The sequence below is a fragment of the Cervus elaphus genome, chromosome 24 (assembly GCF_910594005.1).
Source record: "Cervus elaphus chromosome 24, mCerEla1.1, whole genome shotgun sequence".
Lineage (NCBI taxonomy): Eukaryota > Metazoa > Chordata > Mammalia > Artiodactyla > Cervidae > Cervus > Cervus elaphus.
In genome coordinates this window covers 54006587-54029729 of record NC_057838.1, presented here as the reverse complement: position 1 = coordinate 54029729, position 23143 = coordinate 54006587, and the positions used below count along the sequence as shown (strand labels likewise).

The 23143-nt window shown below is 44.0% G+C and overlaps 2 protein-coding genes across 15 annotated transcripts in view; one reads left to right on the top strand and one right to left on the bottom strand.

Moving 5' to 3' along the window:
* The window catches only part of KCTD6 (potassium channel tetramerization domain containing 6), a 44657-nt gene extending 39653 nt beyond the window's left edge, over nt 1–5004 (top strand). For all 5 annotated transcript variants that reach the window (XM_043885454.1, XM_043885452.1, XM_043885453.1 and 2 more), the window contains 2 exons: nt 2131–2199; nt 3574–5004. In XM_043885454.1, coding sequence (XP_043741389.1) covers nt 2173–2199; nt 3574–4260 — 714 coding nt within the window. In that variant the 5' untranslated portion in view covers nt 2131–2172 and the 3' untranslated portion in view covers nt 4261–5004. The remainder of the gene's footprint in view (nt 1–2130; nt 2200–3573) is intronic.
* A 2764-nt stretch (nt 5005–7768) lies between these two features.
* ACOX2 (acyl-CoA oxidase 2) overlaps nt 7769–23143 on the bottom strand; it is a 28254-nt gene continuing 12879 nt past the window's right edge. For all 10 annotated transcript variants that reach the window (XM_043885433.1, XM_043885431.1, XM_043885432.1 and 7 more), the window contains exons 12-15: nt 20927–21032; nt 17629–17846; nt 11224–11356; nt 7769–7936 (exon numbers count right to left, since the gene is read on the bottom strand). In XM_043885433.1, the coding sequence (XP_043741368.1) occupies nt 7874–7936; nt 11224–11356; nt 17629–17846; nt 20927–21032 (520 nt within the window). In that variant the 3' untranslated portion in view covers nt 7769–7873. The remainder of the gene's footprint in view (nt 7937–11223; nt 11357–17628; nt 17847–20926; nt 21033–23143) is intronic.

Below are 23143 nucleotides of genomic sequence, written 5' to 3'. Positions count from 1 at the left end.
ATGGAGTTCTCCAGACCAGAACCCTGGAGTGGGTAGCCTTTCCCTTCTCCAGGGGATCTTCCCAACCCAGGATTGAACCCAGGTCTCCCGCATTGCAGGTGGATTCTTTACCAGCTGAGCCACAACGGAACCCCAAGAATACTGGAGTGGATAGCCTATCCCTTATCCAGGGGATCTTCCCAGCCCAGGAATCGAACCGGGGTCCCTTGCGTTGCAGGCAGATTCTTTACCAGCTGAACCACCAGGGAAGCATCTCCAAAAGGAGGATAATTATGCACATTCTGCTTACTGTATCAGGGATGTTGTGGGGGAGCCCTCAGCCCTTTACTTAATTGTTTCTTTGTTCTAGAATCCCTTTCAGGTTGTTCACACATTCCTGCTGCGTCCCACGGAGAGGAGCCCTTCCCCAAAGTCCTCCGTTTTCATGTTTGGTGGTGGTCTTGCTCTTTCTCCCCCAGCTCTCTGCCAGCCCAACTTTTTTATATGGGACCTTTGAATCCTGTACTTTAGCTGTTGCATGTGGCCCTTCTTCAGAGATTGAAAGCCTCACCAGGGCAAGGGCCGGACTTTGCTGTTTCTGTGTATCTGGCTGGCACATAGGCCCCCCGCCCCTGTACCTCCAGTGAATGCTGGGTGATGGGAGAAGGCCAGAGGTGGGCATCTTAGCAGAACTTTCGGGTGACTGGCCTTTTAAATCGCTCAGTTGTTCCATCTGCTGGTCTGTCTGTCGCGTCAGTAACTGGATCAGGTGCAGGTAATACAAGTTGGTCAAAACCTCTTTCTTGGTTCTGTTACTTAAAATTCTGTTGTTGAAGTCAGTCAGAGGAATGAAAGGTGGTCGTAACAGCCCTGAATTTGACATGTGTTCCATTTCTCACCCTATAGCATGTGGAGCCCTACCTATACCCAGCTGCTGAATGTGGAGAATAAAAACTGACCCCACAGTTGTCTGGTTTACATTTTAGCTTGTTTGCTTTGAAGAATTTGCAAGGTAGAGAAATGGATGCTTGAGGCTCTGATTTCAGCCCCTGCTGTGCTATGCAAATGTTCTCTACATGCCTGAGTGACCTTTTGAGAAAGAGCCTTTGTGATCTTCTGTAGCCAGGGCCTGTTCTGGGAATGAGTGTGCCAGATTCCTCTAAAAGTGGGGAAAATGAATCCGTTAAAAAAAACAAGACCAAACAAACAAACAAACAGTGCTTTTCCTGGTTAAATACCCTTAAGTCCATGTTTCTTACTGTCTCTTGCCAAAGCTTTTGAAATTTGCCTTGGAGTTTGCATTGCCGGGTGGTTTGGGGATTGATGTGTGTGAAGAACTGACTGAAGCAGTTCAGTAGCTGGGAAACTGTTAAAGTGCTTTTGAATTGTAGATAAAATAAAAATGGCATCATTAATATCTGGGTGTTTGTCAATGTCTTCAGGCATCCCTTCCTAAGCACCAGCCTAGTGACTCCCATGATAGATTGGTAAGGTTCTTTTCTGCCCCAAATTGTGCTCCTATGGTTTGGCATTTAACTTGTTTTGTATTTGTTTTGATTATTGTAGCAAGTGAAATGTATCATTATTAAAAGTGTAATTAGCTTTTCTGTGTTACAGCAGAGCTACGTTTCTGGTGTATTTCTGTTGGAAAGAGATGCCAGTGTCTGGGAGGTTTATGGCTTTTAATGCTTTTACTAAGATGTTTAGTTTATGTAGCTGAAATGCTTATGAAAAAGAGTTCACTGTTTCCCTCTGTTAACCTTTTTGATAAGGATCGTCATAGTTTTGTACCAGATAAGGTTGTAGGGTTAATCATAATGTTCTTCTGCAAGAATTCTAAAAATTGAATTTTCAGAGAAGATAGGTAGAATTTGAGTAACTGGTTTACTCCCTAGACTCTTTACCTTCCTCTCAAAGTTTAGGATAACTGTTTCCTGTGTATAAACATTTGCCAGTCTCTTAGGTACCCATTGTGGTAAGGATGTCGGGAGACCCCTAGAAGACCTTTGGGAAATCGTTTCTGCCCTAGATCTTTGCCTCAGAGCAAAAGATGAGGACTTCTCTGGTGTTTGGCCTGCTGTTGGGTGAGAAAACCTTTCTTCTGTTTTCGTGGTGATACGCACTGTCACATGTCTTTTTCTCTTCCCCAAGTTTCCCTGGAACCTGGGCTCCCCGAGACCAGCACTGGAGCAGATGGATAATGGAGACTGGGGCTATATGGTGAGAGGCTTCTGAGGATGCGCTTTGAAGGCTGGCAAATTATTTCTGTGTGTCTTTTCTCGCTTCATATGTATTCTTAGATATAATGCATCTCAATAAGAATGGAACTTACGAACGGTACAACCCTTCCCTCCCCCCCAATTAGTTTTTGTGTATTTTGGGGTGTTTTAACTTTGTTTGGTGTTTTTAAGTAAGCGAGCTCAGTGTGGACTCTCCATGTAACTTTTAATAATCACTGTTTTTTGGTCTTAAAGTATATTTCTCTTAAGACGCTTCCTTCATAGAGTAATGACTGTTAAATGAATGTGTAGTAGGTGACAGCAGACAGGACATTCTTGTGGTTGGGGAGGTTAATGGTTGAGAAGATGCCATTTCGCCCACTAGTCCTTTTTTTTGTTTTTTTTTTTTTTGCATGTGCATGTGTCTTCCTATATTTTTTTTTCCTTTGGTAAGAAATATTTTATTTGCATATTACCTGTCTTTACCTGTCTTGCTTTATTTCTTAAGTATGATTTTAAAAGCTGAAGGTATGTATTATTTAGAGAAGCTTGCTTTTCAAAATTAAAGGTCAGATTGTGACATTAATGTTACAAAAGTGATTATACTATCAGATTATGAAATTTGAAAGCTGATATTAGCCTTTGGGTATGTGAGAACCCACTCCAGTATTCTTGCCTTGAAAATCCAGTGGACAGGAGCCTGGCAGGCTGTAGTCAGTGGAGTTGCAAGGAGTTGGACATGACTTAGAGACAGAACAACAACAAAAAATGTGAGATTGTTTTGACCAAACTGTATATTTTAACTTAGTGTTTGGCACTATTTCTTCCATGAAAAGTTGAGATTAAATGCACACAAATTTCTATTTTTAAAATTTCATCATTTCCCTCCTTATGTTGAGGGGGGAAAGACAGAAATACTGAAAGTAGGTATCTTTATGTTTTTCAGTCATTTGTATTCTATTTTATGTTAAATTGAGTTAAGAAACATAGTCTTTTTTTTTTTTTTTATTGGGGAAAAAAATGAGTATATCTTAAGTTTCTCTTCCTCTTCCCATAATGTACTCTAATCTGAAAACCTCTAGACCTTGGGCCTGAAATTAAATGGCTTCGGAAGTTATGCCCTCCTTTCTCAGTGGCAGGCTCTGAAGCGGTGGACATACCTCTTTTTTTCTGTTGAAAGCGAATGTTAGATCCCTTCATCTGGGTGGGTTTCTCACTGAAACTAAAGCTGTTTTGCATCAGTGGCTTGCTGGATGTGCTGTAGCCTGAATCTTTCGCTTTGCTTGTTGCCACTAATTTTCTTAATTTGTCAAAGTTAGGATTTAAGAAAAAGAATTTTTTTTCAGATGACTGATCATGTTTTAAACAATTTCAGATGACTGACCCAGTCACGTTAAATGTAGGTGGACACTTGTACACGACGTCTCTCACCACATTGACGCGTTACCCGGATTCCATGCTTGGAGCCATGTTTGGGGGGGACTTCCCCACAGCTCGAGACCCTCAAGGCAATTACTTCATTGATAGAGATGGACCTCTTTTCCGATATGTCCTCAACTTCTTAAGAACTTCAGAGCTGACCTTACCCCTGGATTTTAAGGAATTTGATCTGCTTCGGAAAGAAGCAGACTTTTATCAGATTGAGCCCTTGATTCAGTGTCTCAATGACCCCAAGCCTTTGTATCCCGTGGATACTTTTGAAGAAGTCGTGGAGTTATCTAGTACCCGGAAGCTTTCTAAGTACTCCAATCCGGTAGCTGTCATCATAACCCAGTTAACCATCACCACCAAGGTCCATTCCTTACTAGAAGGCATATCAAACTATTTTACGAAGTGGAATAAGCACATGATGGACACCAGAGATTGCCAGGTGTCCTTTACTTTTGGACCCTGTGATTATCACCAGGAAGTCTCTCTCCGAGTCCACCTGATGGAGTACATTACAAAACAGGGTTTCACGATCCGCAACACACGAGTGCATCACATGAGCGAGCGGGCCAATGAGAACACAGTGGAACACAACTGGACTTTCTGCAGGCTGGCCCGGAAGACGGATGACTGACCTCCAGCCCCGGGGGGCCTGGGACTGCGCTTGCCGGGAGATCCAGGAGGCTGGCCTTTTTTTTTTTTTTTTAAATCACAGTGTGAGATTTTTTTTTTTTTTTAATATTTGTATTTATTTGACGGCATTGGGGACCAGAAGGAAGTTTTGTGCTTTAGCAGACTCCTCTATGTTTTGTTCCCTTCACCCCAAGTGTGCATGTGCCTGTTCCGAGCCTCCAGATACCTTTTTTTTTTTTTTAAATACAAAGAAGTCTGAAAATCATTATGGTCTATAATGTACCCTTAACAAAGCTTTCTTTTTTTTTTTTTTTTTGCAGTGCTAAAATGATTTCTGATTAAATAGTCCCTAAATTAACTAGAAGGCTAAAAATGCAGGAGTGAAAGAATAAACAGTACTCATGATGCCTTGGGGAAAAATCAGAACATCATGTAGGGTGACCTAGTTTTCAGACCAATAAGCAGTATTGTAATATTAAAGGAAAACTATTCCAATCATGTAAAAGTACTTGTTAAGTACTGCTTTTTACAGTTATGACAACTGTTTCTTTCTATGCATATAAATGAAGCAACCAAATATCTGTAGCCATGGAGATGTCTGACTAGAAATATTTATACTGGATTCTGAATACAAAACGTCCCTGTGGTAGAAATCTTAACTTCTTATGCCTGGTGCAGTATAATTGTCAAGTGGTACTGTCTACCAGAAAAAAAAAAAAAAACAATAAAAATTGAAATATGAAAATTAGGTGTGTATTGGTTGATTATTGTTAAGGGGGAAATCTTATTCCTTGTCTAAAATATGTATTGTTTTCTGTCCTAATAAATATTGCATATAGCACTTTTGTATTTGATTCAGAAGGACCCAGTGGGAACTTCAGGGTGCAGTTTATGGAATTCTACTGTGCTGTTGAGTCAGGGAATTGATGAAATTACTAGTTTTGTCTAAAACAGTGCATAGCTGGACAGCGAACGTGCAGCTTGACAATTTTTTTTCCAATAGTACTCATTTTGAAGATTATAGATTTTCCTCCAGTTGTCACTGCTGCATGACTCTTCTTCTAGTTTTGTGTTGAGCACAGGGACCAACGGACTCAGACCTTTTTATTCTCATGTGTTAATGCTGATCCATGAATGCAATTTATTACTAAGATTAAATTTCTGAGGAGAAGGAAACTGGAGTGAACAAAGGATCTAGAACAGTTGGAGATATGGTGTACTTTTATTTACTTCACTGTAGTCTTATTTTGCATAGTTCATTTGATTCTGTCTCTTGGAAGTTGCTCACAGGAAGGATTATGTTAACTATAGTGAAACTTCCTCGTTTACTAGAACACCTTTTAAAAGAAAATTCAGAAATTTCCCTGTTGTCTAAGGGAGGAGTACAGTTCTGAGGCTGTGCACCCCAGACTCCCTTTTCTTCTCTGAGTAGATTCTGAAATTCTCTTCTTTCAAAGGAGGATGAGAACACTGTCTTACCATCCGTTTTAGCCCACGTTGCTCTGAAAATTTAAGGTTTGACAAATGACCAATATCTAGAAACCTGTTTTCACCGTTTTCAAACTAAAATCCCTTAACGTTAACTATTGGTAGGTGGCTGTGGTTTCAGTAAATGCACTAAGTGAGATTATCATTTTAGAAAATTGTCTCTTACTTCAAATTGATTAGTGGTTACCTAAAAAAGAAATGACAAGAAAAAGGAACAGCCTAGCCAGTCAACTCATTGTTGAGTTAACGGAGGTGAATGAAAGCTAAAATTAATTTGGACTGAAAACTGGTATGGAAGGGTGACTATTAGTTGTTCCAAGGTTTTAAGAGTTAAATGTTTATGAGGCCTCTTCCTTGTCCAGATTACTGGAGATAAGTTTGCTTTTGGTAAATTTTCTAAGATTATGTTATTAACGATTAAATGATTCTTTATATGAGTATATTAGGAAAAGTAGCCTGCTGAGGTTTTTTGCAATTTGTTTGATAATATTTAATTTTGAGTGTGTTTTTTTTTTTAACTTGGGTAGTTGAAAATGATGTGGAAAATGTAGCATGGTTATATTTGGATAATTTGAGACAGTTATGTCTTTTATGAAATTTTAAATGATTTTTACTGTAGAAGAGTTGATTTTTAAACATTTATGTTGTATTCCTGGAGCTTTTTTTTTTTCTTTTCAGTTTTTAAATTGAAGTATAGTTGACATGTAATATTGTGTTGATTTCAGGTGTACAGCATAGTGATTGGACATTTATATTTATTATGAATCGATCACCATGATAAAGCTGGTGACCATGTTCACCATAGAGTTTCCACGGTGTTACTGACTATACGCCCTATGGTATACATGACACCCTGTGCCTTATTTTATAACTGAAAGTTTGTACCTTTTCATCTTTCACCTATTTCCTATCTCCCCAACAACCACTGCTGTATCTATGTCTGTTTCCGTTTTGTTTGCTCATTTGTCTTTTTTTTTTTTTTTTTTAGATTCCACATAGAATTGAAATTATATGGGCTTTGTCTTTCTTTTGTCTGATTTATTTTACTTGGCCTAGGACTCTCTAGGTCCATTCATGCTCTTGTAGATGGTACAATCTCATTCTTTTTTGTGGCTGAGTAATAGCCCTGTTTATATACACCACAGTTTATCCGTTCATGTGTTGTTGGACACGTAGATTGTTTCCATATCTTTGTTGTCCTAAAGAATGCTGCAGTGAATGTAGGGGTAACACGTGTTTCTGTTCAAGTTAGTGTTTTTGTTTTCTTTGGACACATACTCAGAAGTGGAATTGCTGGATTGCATCACAGCTCTATTTTTAACTTTTTGAGCAACCTCCATACTGTTTTCCATAGTGGTTGCACCAACTTACACTCCCCTCCAGTGGTGCACAGGTGTTTTCCTTTCTCCATATCCTTGCCAGTACTTATTATTTATTACCTTAAAAAAATTTTTTTAAATTTATTTTTAAAGTATTTATTTATTTGGCTGTGCTGGGTCTTAACTTGTGGCATGTGGGATCTAGTTCCCTGACCAGGAATCGAACCCTTGCCCCCTTGCACTGGAAGCAGAGTCTTAGCCACTGGACCATGAGGGAAGTCCCTATTTCTTTTTAGTGACAACCATTCTGATTGGTGTGAAGTGATTGACATTTTATTTAGACTGTACCAAGTATATACACTTTTAGAAGAGGATTGTTTATGTGCATGTGTGTGCGTGTATGTTTTCTTTTAAGCCCTGGGATGAATAAATGTGTGCTGTAACAACACAAGTGATAACTAATAGATCTAAAGCAAAACCCTGGGATTTCCCAAAATAAATGCTACAAATGGATAGTGCTTTTTTTTTTTTTTTTTTAATTGTGGGACATTTTAAACATTCAGAAGTAGAGAGAATAGTGTAAACACCCACGTACCCATTGAACAGCTTCAACAATGATTCACTCCCCCCTTTCCTTCCCCTGGATTATTTTGGAATAAATCAGATATTGCATGTGCTTCAGACTGTGTCTCTGAAGGATAATGATTCTTTGAAACAGCACGTACATGTGTAGTTGTAGATTTTAATGACACCTGTACCGTAGTATGACCAGCATATGGTGGTGCCTCTCCAGTGCTGCAGCTCGTCTCAGAGCCTGGCTCTCTGGCCTTGTAATAGTGGTCTTATATATTTCTCATAGGCAGGGTTCCCCTGTGAGTAGAAAGAAGTGCATTATTAAGACAGACTCTTTCTGCCAGGATTAATGACTTTCACTTTCAGATTAAGTTTATAGTTTTAAAACAGTAACGTTACATAAGATTCTTAATTTTTAAATTTATTTTTAAAATCCATTTTGTGGTGAACATATGGGGAAACATTTTTTTCCAAAGGGCATCCTTCCTTTTCTCATGCAGATTTCAAATTGTGGATGCAGGTGGCCAATTAAAAAAACACAACTTACCATTTTGCTTTGGGGATTTAATAGAAATAAAAGGCTTGACTCTTTGAAATTGCGCACATTAACCACAAAGCAAGAAACCAGAAGGTGGAATGAAATAAGCAGTGTTCTGTGTCAGAATTGGGTGTTCTTAATACACCTTATTCTCTCTTTTTAAAAATGTTTATTTTTTATTATTATTTTTTGGCCACATCACACAGCACGTGGGATCCTAGTTCCCCGACCAGGGATCGAACCTGTGCTCCCTGCATTGGGAATGTGGAGTAGTCTTAACCACTGGACCCCAGGGAAGTCCCTACCTTATTCTCTAATGTGATGTCTTGATTTCACTGCTCTACCCTTATCTTTTGTAATATTGTTTCATTTGCCTGTCTGAGCTGAAACTGTAAGCTCCCTGATGACAGGGTTCTCCACTGTGTCCCCAGTACCTAGCATAGTTTCTGGTGTACATCATATGCTCAGTAACTGTTTGTTAAATGATTGAATGAGTGAATGAATGGTAGGTGTGTTGAACATATGGCAACCATTTTAACAAATTTCTACAGTAGACTAATTGGGGGGAGATAGGATTCTTGTTTAGAAATTATCCCCAGTGGTGCCTCTACTGCTTGTATCTATAGGGAATCACTTAGAGGAGTTCTAGTGGGGAAGGGGAACAGCCTTTTGCAGTTCATTACAAAGAAACCGTCTTGCATTAGCGTCCAGATCAGGGGGAAACACAGAAAGGAGACCCTGTGGAGAGAGTAAACCACGGGAGTGCATCCTGCCGACTGGGTTCGAACTCAACACTTAACCTCCCCCAGACAGAAGAGATGCTTACAGTTCTAAGACATTTAACTCAGCATAGCATTTTGCTTTTGGTAGAAATGTCAGTGAAATAAATTCCCGTTTGTACTTTTGGGTCTCCTGAGGCATATTTCAGAGTAGCTTTCATTTTAATTGATTTGAAATACCTGTAGTGTTCCTTTTTCTGCTAGCACAAACGAGGGGGAAAAATGTCTCTTTCTGCAGTTTCAAAATTACCTACAGCAGATTAGAAAACAACTCTTTAAAAGTGCTATTTTGGCAGTCCGTAGAGGAGCCGGGAATGTAAGATGAGTGTCATTTCAACTAGCTGGAAACAGTTCTTCAAGGTCAGGTGTGAACTCACATTCCTAAAATCAGCGTGTGTGCAAGAGCCACGTTGCTCTCCCTTTCACCTTTTAGCAAGGTGCGGTACGCTAGGATGGGGAGAGTTGGCGTTATTGTGCGCAGCAGGGTCCTCGTCCCACTATGTAGATTGCAGAACCACGTTCATTTACTCCGTAAATGCAAAGTATCTACTCTGTGGCAGACCCTGGAGTTAGGACGATGAAGATTCCATCCTTGTTCACAGTCAAGTGGCAGGAGATAGGGGAGGGTGCCTGGGATGTCGAGCATCCACATGTTACCTCCCCAGTATGCTGATGCCCTGGGTCAGTGACGCCTCGCATTTAGACAAGCCTGCCCTCATACAGTGTCCAGATTAAATTCTTTCAAGAAGAGCAGAAACAAGTAAAAGATGAGAGAGTCCCCTCTGTTTTTGGTGAAGATGAGGAACAGGAGAACTGGCGTGCTTCCTTGCGTTGCTGCTAAAGCAGGTTTGAGCTGGATATGGCAGTGTTCCCTGACAGGTGTTAAGGCAGGGGAGGTTTTTCTCTTGAGCATCAAAGGGCATGTGTGTCTCTCTAGACCACAGGGGCTAATCTAGAGGGATGGGATCGCTGTATCTCTTTGCCAGGGTTTAAACTTTAGAAAGTAGAGATCTAATCATTAGAAAAAGTAACAATGTAAGTAGCTTGGCTGTGCTAAGCAATAAATGTACAGTCTTTAGGTAAGTTCTTGATATTTCCTTGCTGAGTTAGAAGGTTGCCTTCCTGGAGACAGGGTAGGACCAAAACGGATTGGCCTTCTATCTGATAAACATCTTGGGGGTAACTGGTTGTGGTGCAACTTAAGATAACCATGTTAAATTAAGCTGTGAGGTATGACAGGATGCAGAATGTTAAGAGCAAGTCTAACACCACGCTAAGTGTGAATGGAAGCCTGAGAGGTGCCAATTTGATGAGGTGTTAAGACACTTTTTCTGAAATCTGACAGAAGAGGTAAAAAAGTAAGCTTCATCATCTGAATAACACATTTGCAGTATAGAATTCAAAATAGCCTGTTGTGTAGCTATAGAGAGCCTTTGTTTTGATCATCTGTATCGAGTTAGCTATTAAATGTTGGTTTCCCAAATTCTAAATGCAGGATCCATTTCTCTCCTCCAATTAATGTACCCATTGATACTCATAACGTTTCCCTCGAAGCTCACAGCAGAGAGTCTGGGACCCTGGCCCTAGGCTGTTAGGATTTTATGAGTCCTCCCCCTTCTTCTGTTAATGAGTTCTGGTGGTCTCTCCTAGGACAGCTGGGGATCTTTTCACCGTCACCCTTGTAATTGTCATTCACTTGGCTTCCCTGGGATACTGATGCAGTGCGGCAGCCCCCTCTGTCCCTGGGATGCTGTTCCTTAAAGAGGAAGGCGGCATCTCTCGCAGGCGGTGAGGTCTGAGAGAGACATTCCACCCCCCCCACCCCCAAGCTTCCTGTCCCTCTCAACACCTGTATCAACACTAAACTGAGGGTTAAAAGGCTGAAAATACGGTGGTTAAATCAGTGCAGTCGTTTGTCTTTTTATTTCTGTTACTTAAATGCCAGCCTGCTTCTCTCTGTGTATGCCCTTGGGTATGTCAAGCGGTGATTTAGAGCTTGGTCCTTCCTCCTAATTCCCTTCACCAAATTCTGAGCAGTGCATTTTGCTGATTACAGTTCAGACTGAGAGACGCTGCCAGGCCACATCCCTGCTCCTGGGTGGTGTGTTTTTTTTTTTTTTTGTATTCTTAAAATATTGTAAATAGACATACTGTGCCAAGCAATTTCTAACCTAATGGACATCGATTGACATGGGAAAACATGGAGATATAGTCACTGCTTGTTCCCTGCTCTCTTAGGTAATTTATGAAGTGTTCTAGTCAGCTACCTCAGTATTGGTGGGTGACCTCTGAGCCCACTGGAACAGGCGTTCATAGGCGTGTCCATCATAACAGCCAAGCGCTGAATTTAAGCACTGATCCGTGAAGTCAAAAGCATCAGTTAACAAGATAGCATCCTTCCTGAGAGGAAAAAAGAGTTTGTGAGTATATTAGATTGCTCGATTCATCTGGAATGGTGAATAACAACATCTAATTAGAAGTTGCATCATTATCCACTTTTTGAACACCTCAGTTTTAATTTTTTTTGGAAGTTTTAATTTTTGATCAGTTATGCAGGCACAGTAGGAAGAGTCAAATAGTTTTTCAAGGCTTGTTACTTAAAATTAGCATATCCCTGCCTCTCACCTCCATTTCTTACCCCCAACCCCTAGAGGCAGTCGGCTTTACTCTCTTAGCTGCTGTTTGGGGGACTGACCTGAATGCCTCTCCGCGTCTTGTTTGTATTACTGCTGCTGACTCAGTGTTGCTAGATAGCATCTGTTGACTGTTAGAGCAGACTGCGGATTTACTTGAGCACCCCTGTCCTCGCCTGCACCACCACGCCCTCCCCATCCCCAACCTCTGCCTCCTCTCCTTGGTCTTCTGTCTCCTAGTGTGGCTAGCTTTGGCCAGACGAAGACTCAGTGCTCGCCTGGTTATGACTGCGTATTCTGGGTATCATCATGACTTCCCTCGGCCTTGTTCCCACCCTCTCTGCTGACACAGTGATCTCTCTTCTGGCGCTTCTGTCATAATTCTTAGTGATTTCACTGTCTGCGTGGAAGTTCCTCTAGAACCTGATGTCTCAGTCCCTTGACTGTCCTCCACTGATCTTCTGCAGCCTCCCTCTGTCTGCCAGGGTCACACACCGGGACTTGTCCTCCGTGTCTGCATTTCACCGTAAGCCCAGCCGTTTTCTTTTTCACCATTTCTTATCTTTCTAGCTTACTCCCTGTACCACTCCAACTTCTATAATTCTCATTTTACCTTTCAGGCAGCAAAATCATTTTCTTTTAACCTATGGAATGAAGTATTTAAAAGCTTGTTTACATGCTTCTCTTCCTTTTTTAGCAGAGGATATGAAATAAAATGCATGACTGTTTACACTCTTCCCTAACCCTGATTTCACACGGCATTTGAGGTGCGTGGGATACTGCACTTACATTAACCCTGGGTGGCCTTTGCTCATTATTATGACATGGTTTTCCTACAGGGCTGTTCATAGTTCTTGGACTCTACTGGCACCTGCTGCCTCAAGTCCCTTATCTGTGTGGTCCCACTTTCTTCATCCATCTGACATTCCATCGTCTATTATATTCACTCGCTCCAAGATACATTCAGCAGGTTTCTTGCTTGTCATACTTGTTACAGCTCGTTTTCCGCCAACTTTGTTGTGCACCTTTGTGACAATATATGCCTGAAAAAACCAATACTGACTATACTGAAGACCTGAGTGGGCCCTGATTGCTACTTGGCAATCAGTCTTGGTGGTTCTAATTCATTTACTTGTTCATTCTCTTAGGTGATTCTCTCCCACCTTCTCTTTGATGCTCAGATCTGTTACTCACTTCCCCATCTCTCTTAACCTAGGTGACTTTGAGTCCCGTTTCACTGATGTGAAAATAGAAGTGGTAAGAGGAGTCCACAAGTTCCCAAGTGTGCGTTTAAACATGTAGGGTTTTCTCTCTCTGAACAGGTACACTGTCCTAGTTCCCAGCTCAGGCCAGTCCCTCCTTATCCACTGGATACCTTCCCCGCTTGCCCAGTAGAGAGCCGTGTTCCAGAAGTCCTCCTGTATTTCCCCCGCAACGTCAGAATTCCCCTCTGTACTGGATCGTTTCCATCAGTCACGCATAGGCTGCCGTCTCTCCCATCTGCATAAAAACACCTATTTGACTGTTTCCCTCCCCATCACCTCACCTATACCTTGCCTCCCCTCTGTGACAAAACTCCTTGAAAGTGTCAAGTTTCTTTATGCTTGCTCTTTCCAGTTCTCGTTCTTCTTGTCTGGCTGTTCTCCTCAGCTAGATTCAGGTTTTCATTCCCTCCACTCCACTTTTGTCGAGGTCGTCTCCTCGTCTTTGAAGGGTCCTGAGACTCAGTGCCTGGGCCCCTCCTCTTCATACACTCACCCCTCGTGATACTGTCCTTCTCGTGGCTTTAAATACCAACCGCATGCCAGTGGCTTCCGAATTTCTCTCTCCAGCCTCACCTGCTTACTAATGGTTTACATGATTTCTAGCAGGCTCTTCAAACTTGATGTATTCCAAAGCAGACTCCTGATCTTGGAGACATTCTGTCCACCCTGCCCAAACCTGGTTCTCCTGTAGCCTTTCCCATTTACAGTAAGTGGCGACTCGGTCCTGGCTCCAAACCTGAACTCCTCTCCGTCTCTTACTTCCCATGTCGGATCTGTTAGTAAATCTTGTTCTGTCTCCAGAATAAACCCTAACTTGGACTGCTTCCCACCACTTCCAGTGCTGTCACCCTGGGCCAGTCCGCCAGCATCTCTCACCGGGCGTATTGCGGCGGCCTGCTAACTGGTGTGTCTGCTTTTCACTCATCCCCCCTCCCCAGTGGGCTCTTAATGTGGCAACTGGAGTGATCCTTTAAAAGCACGCCTCAGATTCCCTCAGATGGTGCGTTAGGCTCTCCCTCACAGCTTCTCCTTTGCCTGGAGTGCACTTCTCCCAGCCAGCCACACGGCTGCTCTTACCTCCCCACCTTCAGGTCTTTCTTCAGATCATCCCCGTCCCTGGGAGGCCTCTCTGATGTTGTAAAACTCCGGTCCTCCCTCCCCACCTGCAGCGTTCCTGGTCCCCCGCCCTGCCGTCCCGTCTTCTAGTGTTTGTGACCACTGCATAAATGTCTGACCTAGTTCATACGTGTCTGTCTGTGTCCTCTCCTCTGGTCTGTGGCCTTTTCAGCCTGAAACTCGTATGCTTCGTTTGAGGAATGTTTTGTTGCATTATTTCATTAATGATTTGCCCCCTTCAGTATTTTCTGTCTTCTCTTTCTAGTCCCGTTCTTCAGATGGACAGTTAGGATCAGTCCTCTTACTATTTTTATATCTTCTCTCCTTTTAGTGTCGTCTTGCTTACTTGCTTGCTTTCTATGAGATTTCTGCAGCTTTGCCCTCCAGTCCTTCAGCTGAGCTTTTCATTTTCACTGTCATTAATTTCACAGAGTTCTTTTTGTTGTTGTTCTCTGGATATTACTTCTTAAAAAATGACATTCTTTTGTGCTTGCCATATGTCCTCTGAATTCTTTGAGGATGTTATTGATCTTTCAAAAAAGTTTTCACCATGAAGATTCTCTTGTGTCTTTGGAGTTGCCTTGTTCTTGCTTGGTCTCTGTCTTTTATGATGGGTTTTCCTCGAGTGCTGGCAATCCCTGAGTGTCTGGTCATAGCTAAGAGTGGGTGTACTTCTCATTCTAGCTGGTGAGAAGTCTGGGTGTACTTGTTAGTGTGGAATTCCCTGTGGGCTGAACTGGGTGGACCACTGGGGGCCCGAGGTGTCAGTATCTTCACTTCTCTCTCCTTTGGACTGGTCAGATTCTCCAGAGAAGGACCATGATGTCGTTTTCCTGCAGGACACTGACCTGGCCCCCAGTTTGCTGGGAACTTGTGGGAAAGTTCCCACCACCACTTGCCAGGTGGTGCTGGAGGTAAAGAACTCACCTGCCAGTGCAGGAGACATGAGAGATGCATGTTTGATCCCTGGGTCGGGAGGATCCCCTGGAGGCGGGCATGGCAACCCACTCCAGTATTCTTGCCTGGAGAGTCCCATGGGCAGAGGAGCCTGATGGGCTACAGTCCACAGGGTCGCAGAGAGTCGGACACGACTGAAGCGACTTAGCACGCATGCACGTGTGGGAAGAGAGGGCTGGGGGAGAGGGCTGGCAGCACTCGCCTGTAAACATGGATTCAGGCCCCTGGTTTCTGTAGGGTAGCCCAATGGCCCTCACCTCAACTAAGCCTGAGGTCTTCTAGTCAGCAGACCCTCTGTTTAGCCTTCTGCCAAGGTTCTGTCGGGGAAAGTCTTACACCTGCTCAGAGAGGAGGAGGGGAACGGGGGATCCAGCCCACCCTGTTGGTCCCCCCTCACCCCCGTTGCCAGAGGGACCTGCTGCTGCAGATGCTGCGTTCTGTGGTGGCCCTGATGGCTTCTCGGCTTTCCCTGCTTTTGGTTTGTGATTCAGGGTGATCAGGTCTGCCAGGTCACTGTCTGTCCATCTCCTCTCCCGATTTCATGCTTCCCTCTCCTGCTCGCTCTCTCTGTGGGTTTACGCCTTTTAACATTTTAAAATTAATTTACTGATGTTTTTAGTAGAGTTTCAGGAGGGAACAAAAGTAAATGCATATGTTCAGTCTGCCATCTTTGCCTAAAAGTGTCACCCCTGGGATTTTATGACTTTAAACCACTGAAAACTGTTTTAGTCACTAATTACCATGACTCAGAGAGCTGGTTCTTGGTGTCACTTAGAATAGTGTGCCATCCTTCATTTGTCGTCTCAGAAATCCGAGGGTGATACTGAATAATCAAGGCATGCAGTTGTGACATAGAAATGTTAAAAGCCTGGAGTCTCTTAGGTTCCTAACTACCCTGCTGCGTGCGGTAGGAGGTTACTTTAGAAACCATAATGGGAGTAAATCAACTCATGGGTTTGATGCATGTGTACGTTGTCTATTTGTGTCAGTGCTGTCTTTCTTGTCTTGAATTGTAAGTCTCTGGGGCCAAGGGAAGCACTCAGCGTGCTGTTGGAAATTTAAGAAAAAAACCATGCTTATCGGTGATCTTGTGTGTTTCATTATCACCAGCAGTCAGGGCTAGAACTTTATCATCTTCATGTGTGTTAAATGCCAAGCGTTTCAGAAAGTTAGATACACTTGGGCTTGAAGTGTGCAGTACTCAATTACGCTACTAATGGTCTTAACCACTGGGTTCTCTCTATTAGGGAAAGTTTAATACCTGGGACATAATTTTACATCTGATGTAGTTTTGATAATTTTTGAGTTTTAATTCACTGAGCACCAACTTAGAGTCACATGTAACATGTTGGATATTGTTCGAAATGAAAAGAAGTTGGTCTAGTTTTTTTTTTCTTTTTAAATCTCCTTCATAAATATCTTTTTTTTTTTAAGTTCAAATCTTTTTTGGTCGTGCCTTGCGGAATTCGGGATCTCATTTCCCTGACCAGGAGGGATTGAACCTGTGGCTGCTTTCTGCAGTGGAAGCGTGGAGTCCTCTAACTGCAGGACCATCGGGGAAGTCCCCTTTTCTTTTGTTCTCTTATTCTTGATGATGATGTGAACTATTGGAGGTTTTAGGGGAAGAGTCGTACACGGCCATGCCCGGCTTGGCTCCCAACAAACACAGCAGGCATCGTGTTTCTCAGAAAAGCTTATGTTCTCAGCTTGTCTCCTTTTCCATCTTATGGACAATGGTTACTAATTAGTAATAATTTCTATTTCTTCCAGTATCCTGGTCATGTTGGGGCTTTGGTTTTCTTAAAGTGGTCATTTTGATTATCTCTAAAGTGAGAGGATGAATATATTGCATTAGTATGTCATGGCGGTAAACTGCACTGCTTTATGCTGTCTGTAAAAACTATATTATTGTTGAGCAAACTCCAGGAGATCGTGAAGAACAGCGAAGCCTAGCATGCTGCAGTCCATGCAGTCGCGGAGTCAGACACGGCTGAGTGACTGGACAACAAATTGTTTCACAAGCCAGGAAGTGAATTACTGGGTTTTAGAAATGTCATCATGAAGCTCAGGGAGTATTAAAGTGAGCTTAGTCAACTAAGCACATTCAGCAAAAGTAAGGATATATTTGAAATAAACGATAGCCCAGCCTTCATTTCAGCATGCAGTTTAAGAGCACGTGCTCTGGAGGCAGACATCTCCTAGACTGTGCCCTGTCCCTCTTCTGGCTTGTGTGGCTTTTATGGCCTTTGACCCTAAGTCCCAGTTTTCTCCCCTTTATAAAGTAGGGAAATTAATAGTATCCAGTTTGGAAGGCTATCAGGATTAAATGAGATGATGCATATAGAAGCTTTTAGCATACTGTCTGGCAAACATAAGTGTTCCTTAAGTACTAGCTAAGACTAAGACTCATTAATACTATTCTTGATACACAGTATTAATATGTAGTATGCTTCATTTTATTCATATTATGTAGATTCTCTCATTGTCAGATAATGTTAAAGAGTTTGAAGTAGCTAGATAATTTATTCTGAAACGTTTTAGTTGTGATTTTTTTTCCCTTTTTTTTCCCCTTCCTTAACCCATAGTGTTAACCCAGGACTGTTGCTGCTTTTGCCAGACCCCCATTTAGCAAGAATTTTGGAGCTGAAGGTTTTGGTGTTTGAAATGAGCAGAGGGTTGAGGGTGAAGGGCAGCCACTCACCGGATGAGGCGGAGCAGGTCCAGGTAGGCTTTTCTCGCCATGTCTATTTGGGCACCAGACAGGAAGCCGTCGTGGAGGAAGTCGCCCGCGTTAGTCAGGATGCCATGTAGGGCATAGAGGTCACAGAGGCGTCTGAGCACCTGCTGAATCGCTGGCTGGCTTTCCAGTTTCTCCAGAGCTTCTGTGAAAATCTTCACAGTGACATAGTGGAGGTGCGCCTACAAAGACACAGAGATGCGTTAACCTCTGATTTCTGCTGCCACAAATCATCCCGGAAGCTTGGCAAGACTGCTGGAAGAAGGCTGCTGTGGCCGTGTGTTTCCCGGCAGACTGACAAGCAGCTGCCTCTCTCCTAGCTCACTGCGTCTGGCTAAGCCTTTTCGGTGGTGTGCGTGCTGGGGGCTGGTGGGCCCTGGAACTTGGCCCTTCATTTCTCATTGTGCTTGGGGCAGTTCCAGGTTGGTTTGAAAGAAAGAATACAGGAGTGTTGGAGGCTGACCTGGGCCAGTGGGGGACAACACCGCTTTTCTCAAGAAAATAGCTGTTTATTGTCTGCCGTGTTCACCGCTTTGCCACCTGTACCTGGGCCGCTGACCCCGTGCCGGGTTTGCAGTGTTTGGATGTGGTTAAGGAGCGGATGTGCTCCGCCACCCTCCTGGGTCAGATGCCGTGGTGCTCAGGCTGCACCCGGCGTGACAAAGTTAGAGATCCTCACTTTTCCGCTTACACCCTGTGTCCCTGTTCTCACCTGAAAGCCGCATCCTTGAATTCTCAGGGCTCTGGGTTGAAGAGTGAAGTGATGAGCTGCCCGAGGGTGCCCGCCTCTGCCTTACGGAGCAGGAGGGGGACCAGAAGAGGAGGGACTCCTTGGGGAAAGGCTGAGCTGCGCCCCGGCACCGTGCTCTGAACACAGTCAGCCTTAGTGTGTGCAGGTGTTGGTTTCAAGCTTCTCTCCTGTCCAGTTTGGGGTGGGAGTGGGATTTATACTCTGTAGCATTTATATTCTTTGATTAGTCATGTCTGACTCTTTGCCACCATTGGACTGTAGCCTGCCAGGCTCCTCTGTCCATGGGATTTCCCAGGCAAGAAGACTGGAGTGGGTTGCCACTTCCTTCTTCAGGGCATCTTCCCAACCCGGGGATCGAACCCGTGTCTCCTTTGTCTCCTGCTTTGCAGGTGGATGGATTCTTTACCACTGAGCCACCTGGGGAGTCTTGTTTATATACTCTACGTGGCTCTTTAAGTTTTACATCTATTAACTCATATAACCTTCACAATAATCTTACAAGGTAGATCCTATTATTAGCTCCATTCTGTGGAGGAAGCGTGTGTGGCATCTAGAGAGTAAGTTCCTCGCCCAGGCACTGGTTAATGAGTGGTAGCAGTGAGTTCTGAACCAGGGCAGTCTGTCTCTCGATTAAGAATTGGTAGCATTACCTGCTACCCTGCGTCACCAAAGCCACCAGAGACAGACTGGATTTTAATGGGCCAGGACCAGAACTCAGGCTCCTGCGTGTCCACGCCTCTACCACTGTTCCCACCAGCCCTTTGTGTTGCTCAGCTGCACACGTCGGTTTCCAGATGAGACCCAGTTGGGTCCTCGAGCTTTCTGTAGAGGACAAGGCCTTCTGGAGCGCAGAGCCCAGGAAGTGCAGATTTCCCTGCCCATTATGACTTTAGAGGGTCAGCTTCAGCACCGCCTTCCCAAGAAGCTGTTCATCCTTAAAACTGAGATTATGCTCCTCTCCCTCTCAGGGTCATGGGTATTAAATGAGGTAACCCCAGCAGGTAGCGTCTGGTGCCTTTGAAGGCAGGGCATGGGTTTGGAAAGCAGGTGAACAGTGGGCAGATGCAGTGCCTTTCTAGGTGTCTGGTGAGACTACAGCCTTTGCTTACCCTCTTCTGTGCTGACGGTGCATTGAACACAGCGGGCAGCACCTCTGTGGTGGACAGAGTGGAATGGAGGGTGGCAGAATCACCCCCCCGACACACACACACCCCGCACCCGCTGATGCGATGGAGGTGGCAGGCCACCAGGTGGCGCTCCTGTCCGCCTGCCGCCGGGAGCCGCTGCAGAACCCTGGTGGGCTCTCCTGTTCTAAGGCAGCTGTTTTCTGGGCCTGCTGCCTGAGGACTGAAGTGACCACCTTGGCTCTCCAGCTGTAGGTAGGGCCAGAGGCCCCGCTGCCTGAGCTGGAACTCAGGAGCCAGTCTTCGCTCCATGCCCCTGCACTGCTGTCTGAAGCCTGTCCCTTGCTTTCTTCCACACCCTGAGTATCTCTGCATCCACCCACTTCTCTCCTTGCCCTCTTGGCAGGCTCATGGTCTGGGGCACCCTCAGCCCTTCCCAGACGGCTGCTGCCTGCTCTGTACTGGTGTCTAGCCTTCAGTCCTCTCCTCCCGCTGCAGTCTGTATGATCCTTCTAACATGAAACTCATCGCTTCACTCCTCTGATGGAAACCCTCAGAAAAGCAAAGGCTTTCCACTGCAGTGAACACAAAAGCCAGACTTATCACAGTGCTGTCGGAGGGGCCAGGCCGTGCCTATCTTTCCTTCTCCCCTCTCCTCCTTCCTCTCCTTGTTCGTCGTCTTCCTTTAGGTTCTCCTTGGAAGGACGTGCATTTCCTCCCAAACACTGTGCCTTTCCTTGCCTCCACCCCTAGCATCTCCTGACCCCTTTGCTGGAAACCCTTCCTCTCCAAAGCCACAGCCTCCACCCACTGCCTGGCTGATTTCAGCTCGTCCTTGCAGTCTTGGCCTGTATGATTTTTCTGAGAAGGCTTTCTGACTCCTTGAGGTGGGTGGACTTGGACCTGCTCTGGGACCTTGGGGCAGCCTATATTTCCCCGTGACAGATCAGCTTTCCTGATCATAGCCATGCATGGCCTCTTTTGAGCCCCCCAGAACCCAGCCTGACGGCAGGTGTTGGGGTGCAAGTATTTGCTGGCAGACAGTGAATTATGCACAAACACAAAACACAGTGGAAACGGAATCAGACATCTATGGATTGTCTGTGGGGCTAAGGAGAGACTTGACCTGCTTTTCATTCTGGGAGGCAACAACCTGAAGCAAATCCAATAACACCGCCTCATTACGTTTCTTCTCTAAGAGCTGCCAGTCCAGCAAGACTGCTTTGGAGTTAAGTCCTTTAATTAAAATACCCGGGGCTAAAGCCTTGAAAGTGAAATGAGGGCAGCCACTGAGCAGGGCTGAGGCATAATGGCAGGTTTTCTCGGCCTGGCAGCTTGCTGGGGAAACAGAACGAGCCCTTTCAGCTCTGGCTGACTGGCAGCTCACCTTGGTGGCCTGGATGTGGATGACAGTGGTCTGGTTCCACGCATCGTGCTCGTCGGCCCCGGCTTGCCTCAGTGTCTGTAAGTGGTGCACCGAGTCCTTTATGAGCCTAAAGGCCAGAGGAGAAAAATGTTCTGTTTCTTGACTGAGCGGAAAAGGGATAGATGGCATTTGATCCCAGGATGCCTGGGTCCCACAGAAGTAGAACAGTTCCATTTATTGACTGTTTGTTGGTGTTAAAAACCTAAACAGTGAGTTGCCAATGTATTTGTTATATATAGTCTCCTTAACCCTTCTAAGGGTAAGGCATTCCCAGTTTGCAGTGGGAAACATGGAGTCCTCGAGAGGTTAATTAACTGGTCCAGGGTCACGCAGCTAGGAAGGAGCTCTTAACCTCCTAGCTGCACCAGGTGCCCTCCCCTCTTTCTGATGCAGTCTCCGCCCTGATCCCAGCATTCTCAGACCACTCAGTTGACTGACTTCCTGTGCCCGAGCCAGGAGAGTGATTTTCCTCTAAAGGCTAGTTGAAGCCTGTCAGTCACCCACTCTGCTCCAAGTTCCACCTAAGGGACTTTAGAAGGGGAAAGAAAACCATCCCTTGTTCTCCAGACTACAGAATTGGTCGTTTGCCATTTAGTTAACCTTTACTCTTATCTTCTGTTCCCTGCCCATCCGCTCCTGACCCTTGGATTTGTATGCAAAACAAGCTCAGTTATTAAGCAGTACTTACTTTGCTTTGTCATGGGATAGATAAGCACACGTCACATTGAGTTCTGAGCAAAGAGCAATACACAGGCATCCCTTGCTACCTCTGGGGGTGGGTGGGGGGCAGGGAGAATGGTCTCAGGACCCCCACAGATACCAAACCAGAGATACTCAAGTCCCTGTATGAAAGTGTGGTATGGTCACGGGCTCTGCATCCGTGGGTGTGGAAGGCCAGCTGGGATGGCATTTTAATTACTCCGAGCAGCCTTCCTTTGCCCGCCCCTCCACAGATGAAATGTTACTTCTGTGAAGCCTGGACTTTGGTTTCTATCAGATTGGTCTACTGATGGATCCTTAGAGCCTGGTGGATTATTACGTACTTGCTAGATATTTGTGGAGAAAATAGATGAATGTTCTAAGTTGCTTTTGATCTTGAAATAACTATTAACCATCCCTGGGATCACCGGTTGGGATATAAGACCTCTTATTATGTACTGAAGCTGTTTTTTCCAGGTTGTTTTTGGTGTCCTAGTTGGGGAGGGCTCAGAAGGTTTCCCCTCTGGGTAGTTAAATCTCTGCATCTTCTGCGTGGGAGCGTCTCTGTTTGGCCATGCCCAGTCTTTATCCCCAGTCCCTGGCACATGTGGATGTTCCTGGTACATGGTCGGTGTCTGATGGTATTTACTGGATGACAAGAGTGGATGAGGCTTTGGTCTTGTCTGTGTGCCCTGGAGCCTACTAGACCCTGGGAGTAAACAAAATCTATCCTTTGTTACACTCATATTTTTAAACGTTATTTTTAGACTGTGGGATGTTTTGACCATGTAAGTACCATTATCCCTCTGTATCCAGTTTTCACATCTTCAGATTCAACCAAGGATCAAAAATATTTGGGAAAAACAAACTCCTGAAAGTTAGTTCCAAAAAGCAAAAGTAGAATTTGGTGCACACTGGCAACTATTAACATATCAGTAACGTTGTATTTATACCTGTTCACATAATATTTACATTTTATTGGGTATTATAAGTAATCTGGAGATGATTTAAAGTATATGGGAGGGTATGCATAGGTTTTATGCAAATACATACCTATAATATTGCAAATCTGCAAATATTCCATTTTATAGAAGGAACTTGTGTGTGTATCCTGAGAGTTTGATATCTATAGAGGTCCTGGAACCAATCCCCTGAGGATACGGAGGGATGACTCAATGCTTTATTTATTAGTATTAATATTAGTACTGATAGCAGTATTAGTATTATCAGTATTACATTATATAATTATGTATAACTATTGCATATATAATTATAATTATGTTACATTATCATATATAATTATATTATTATGCCATAATATTATCAGTATTAGTACTGATACATTTTTGGTATTTGCGATGTATGGGTACATTCTTTGTATTTCAAACCATAATAAGAGCCTAAAGATTTTAAAAATTCCTTGCACTGGTTTGAGAGGTGATATTTTCCTGTTATCTTGAGCAGGATGGGGAAGTGACA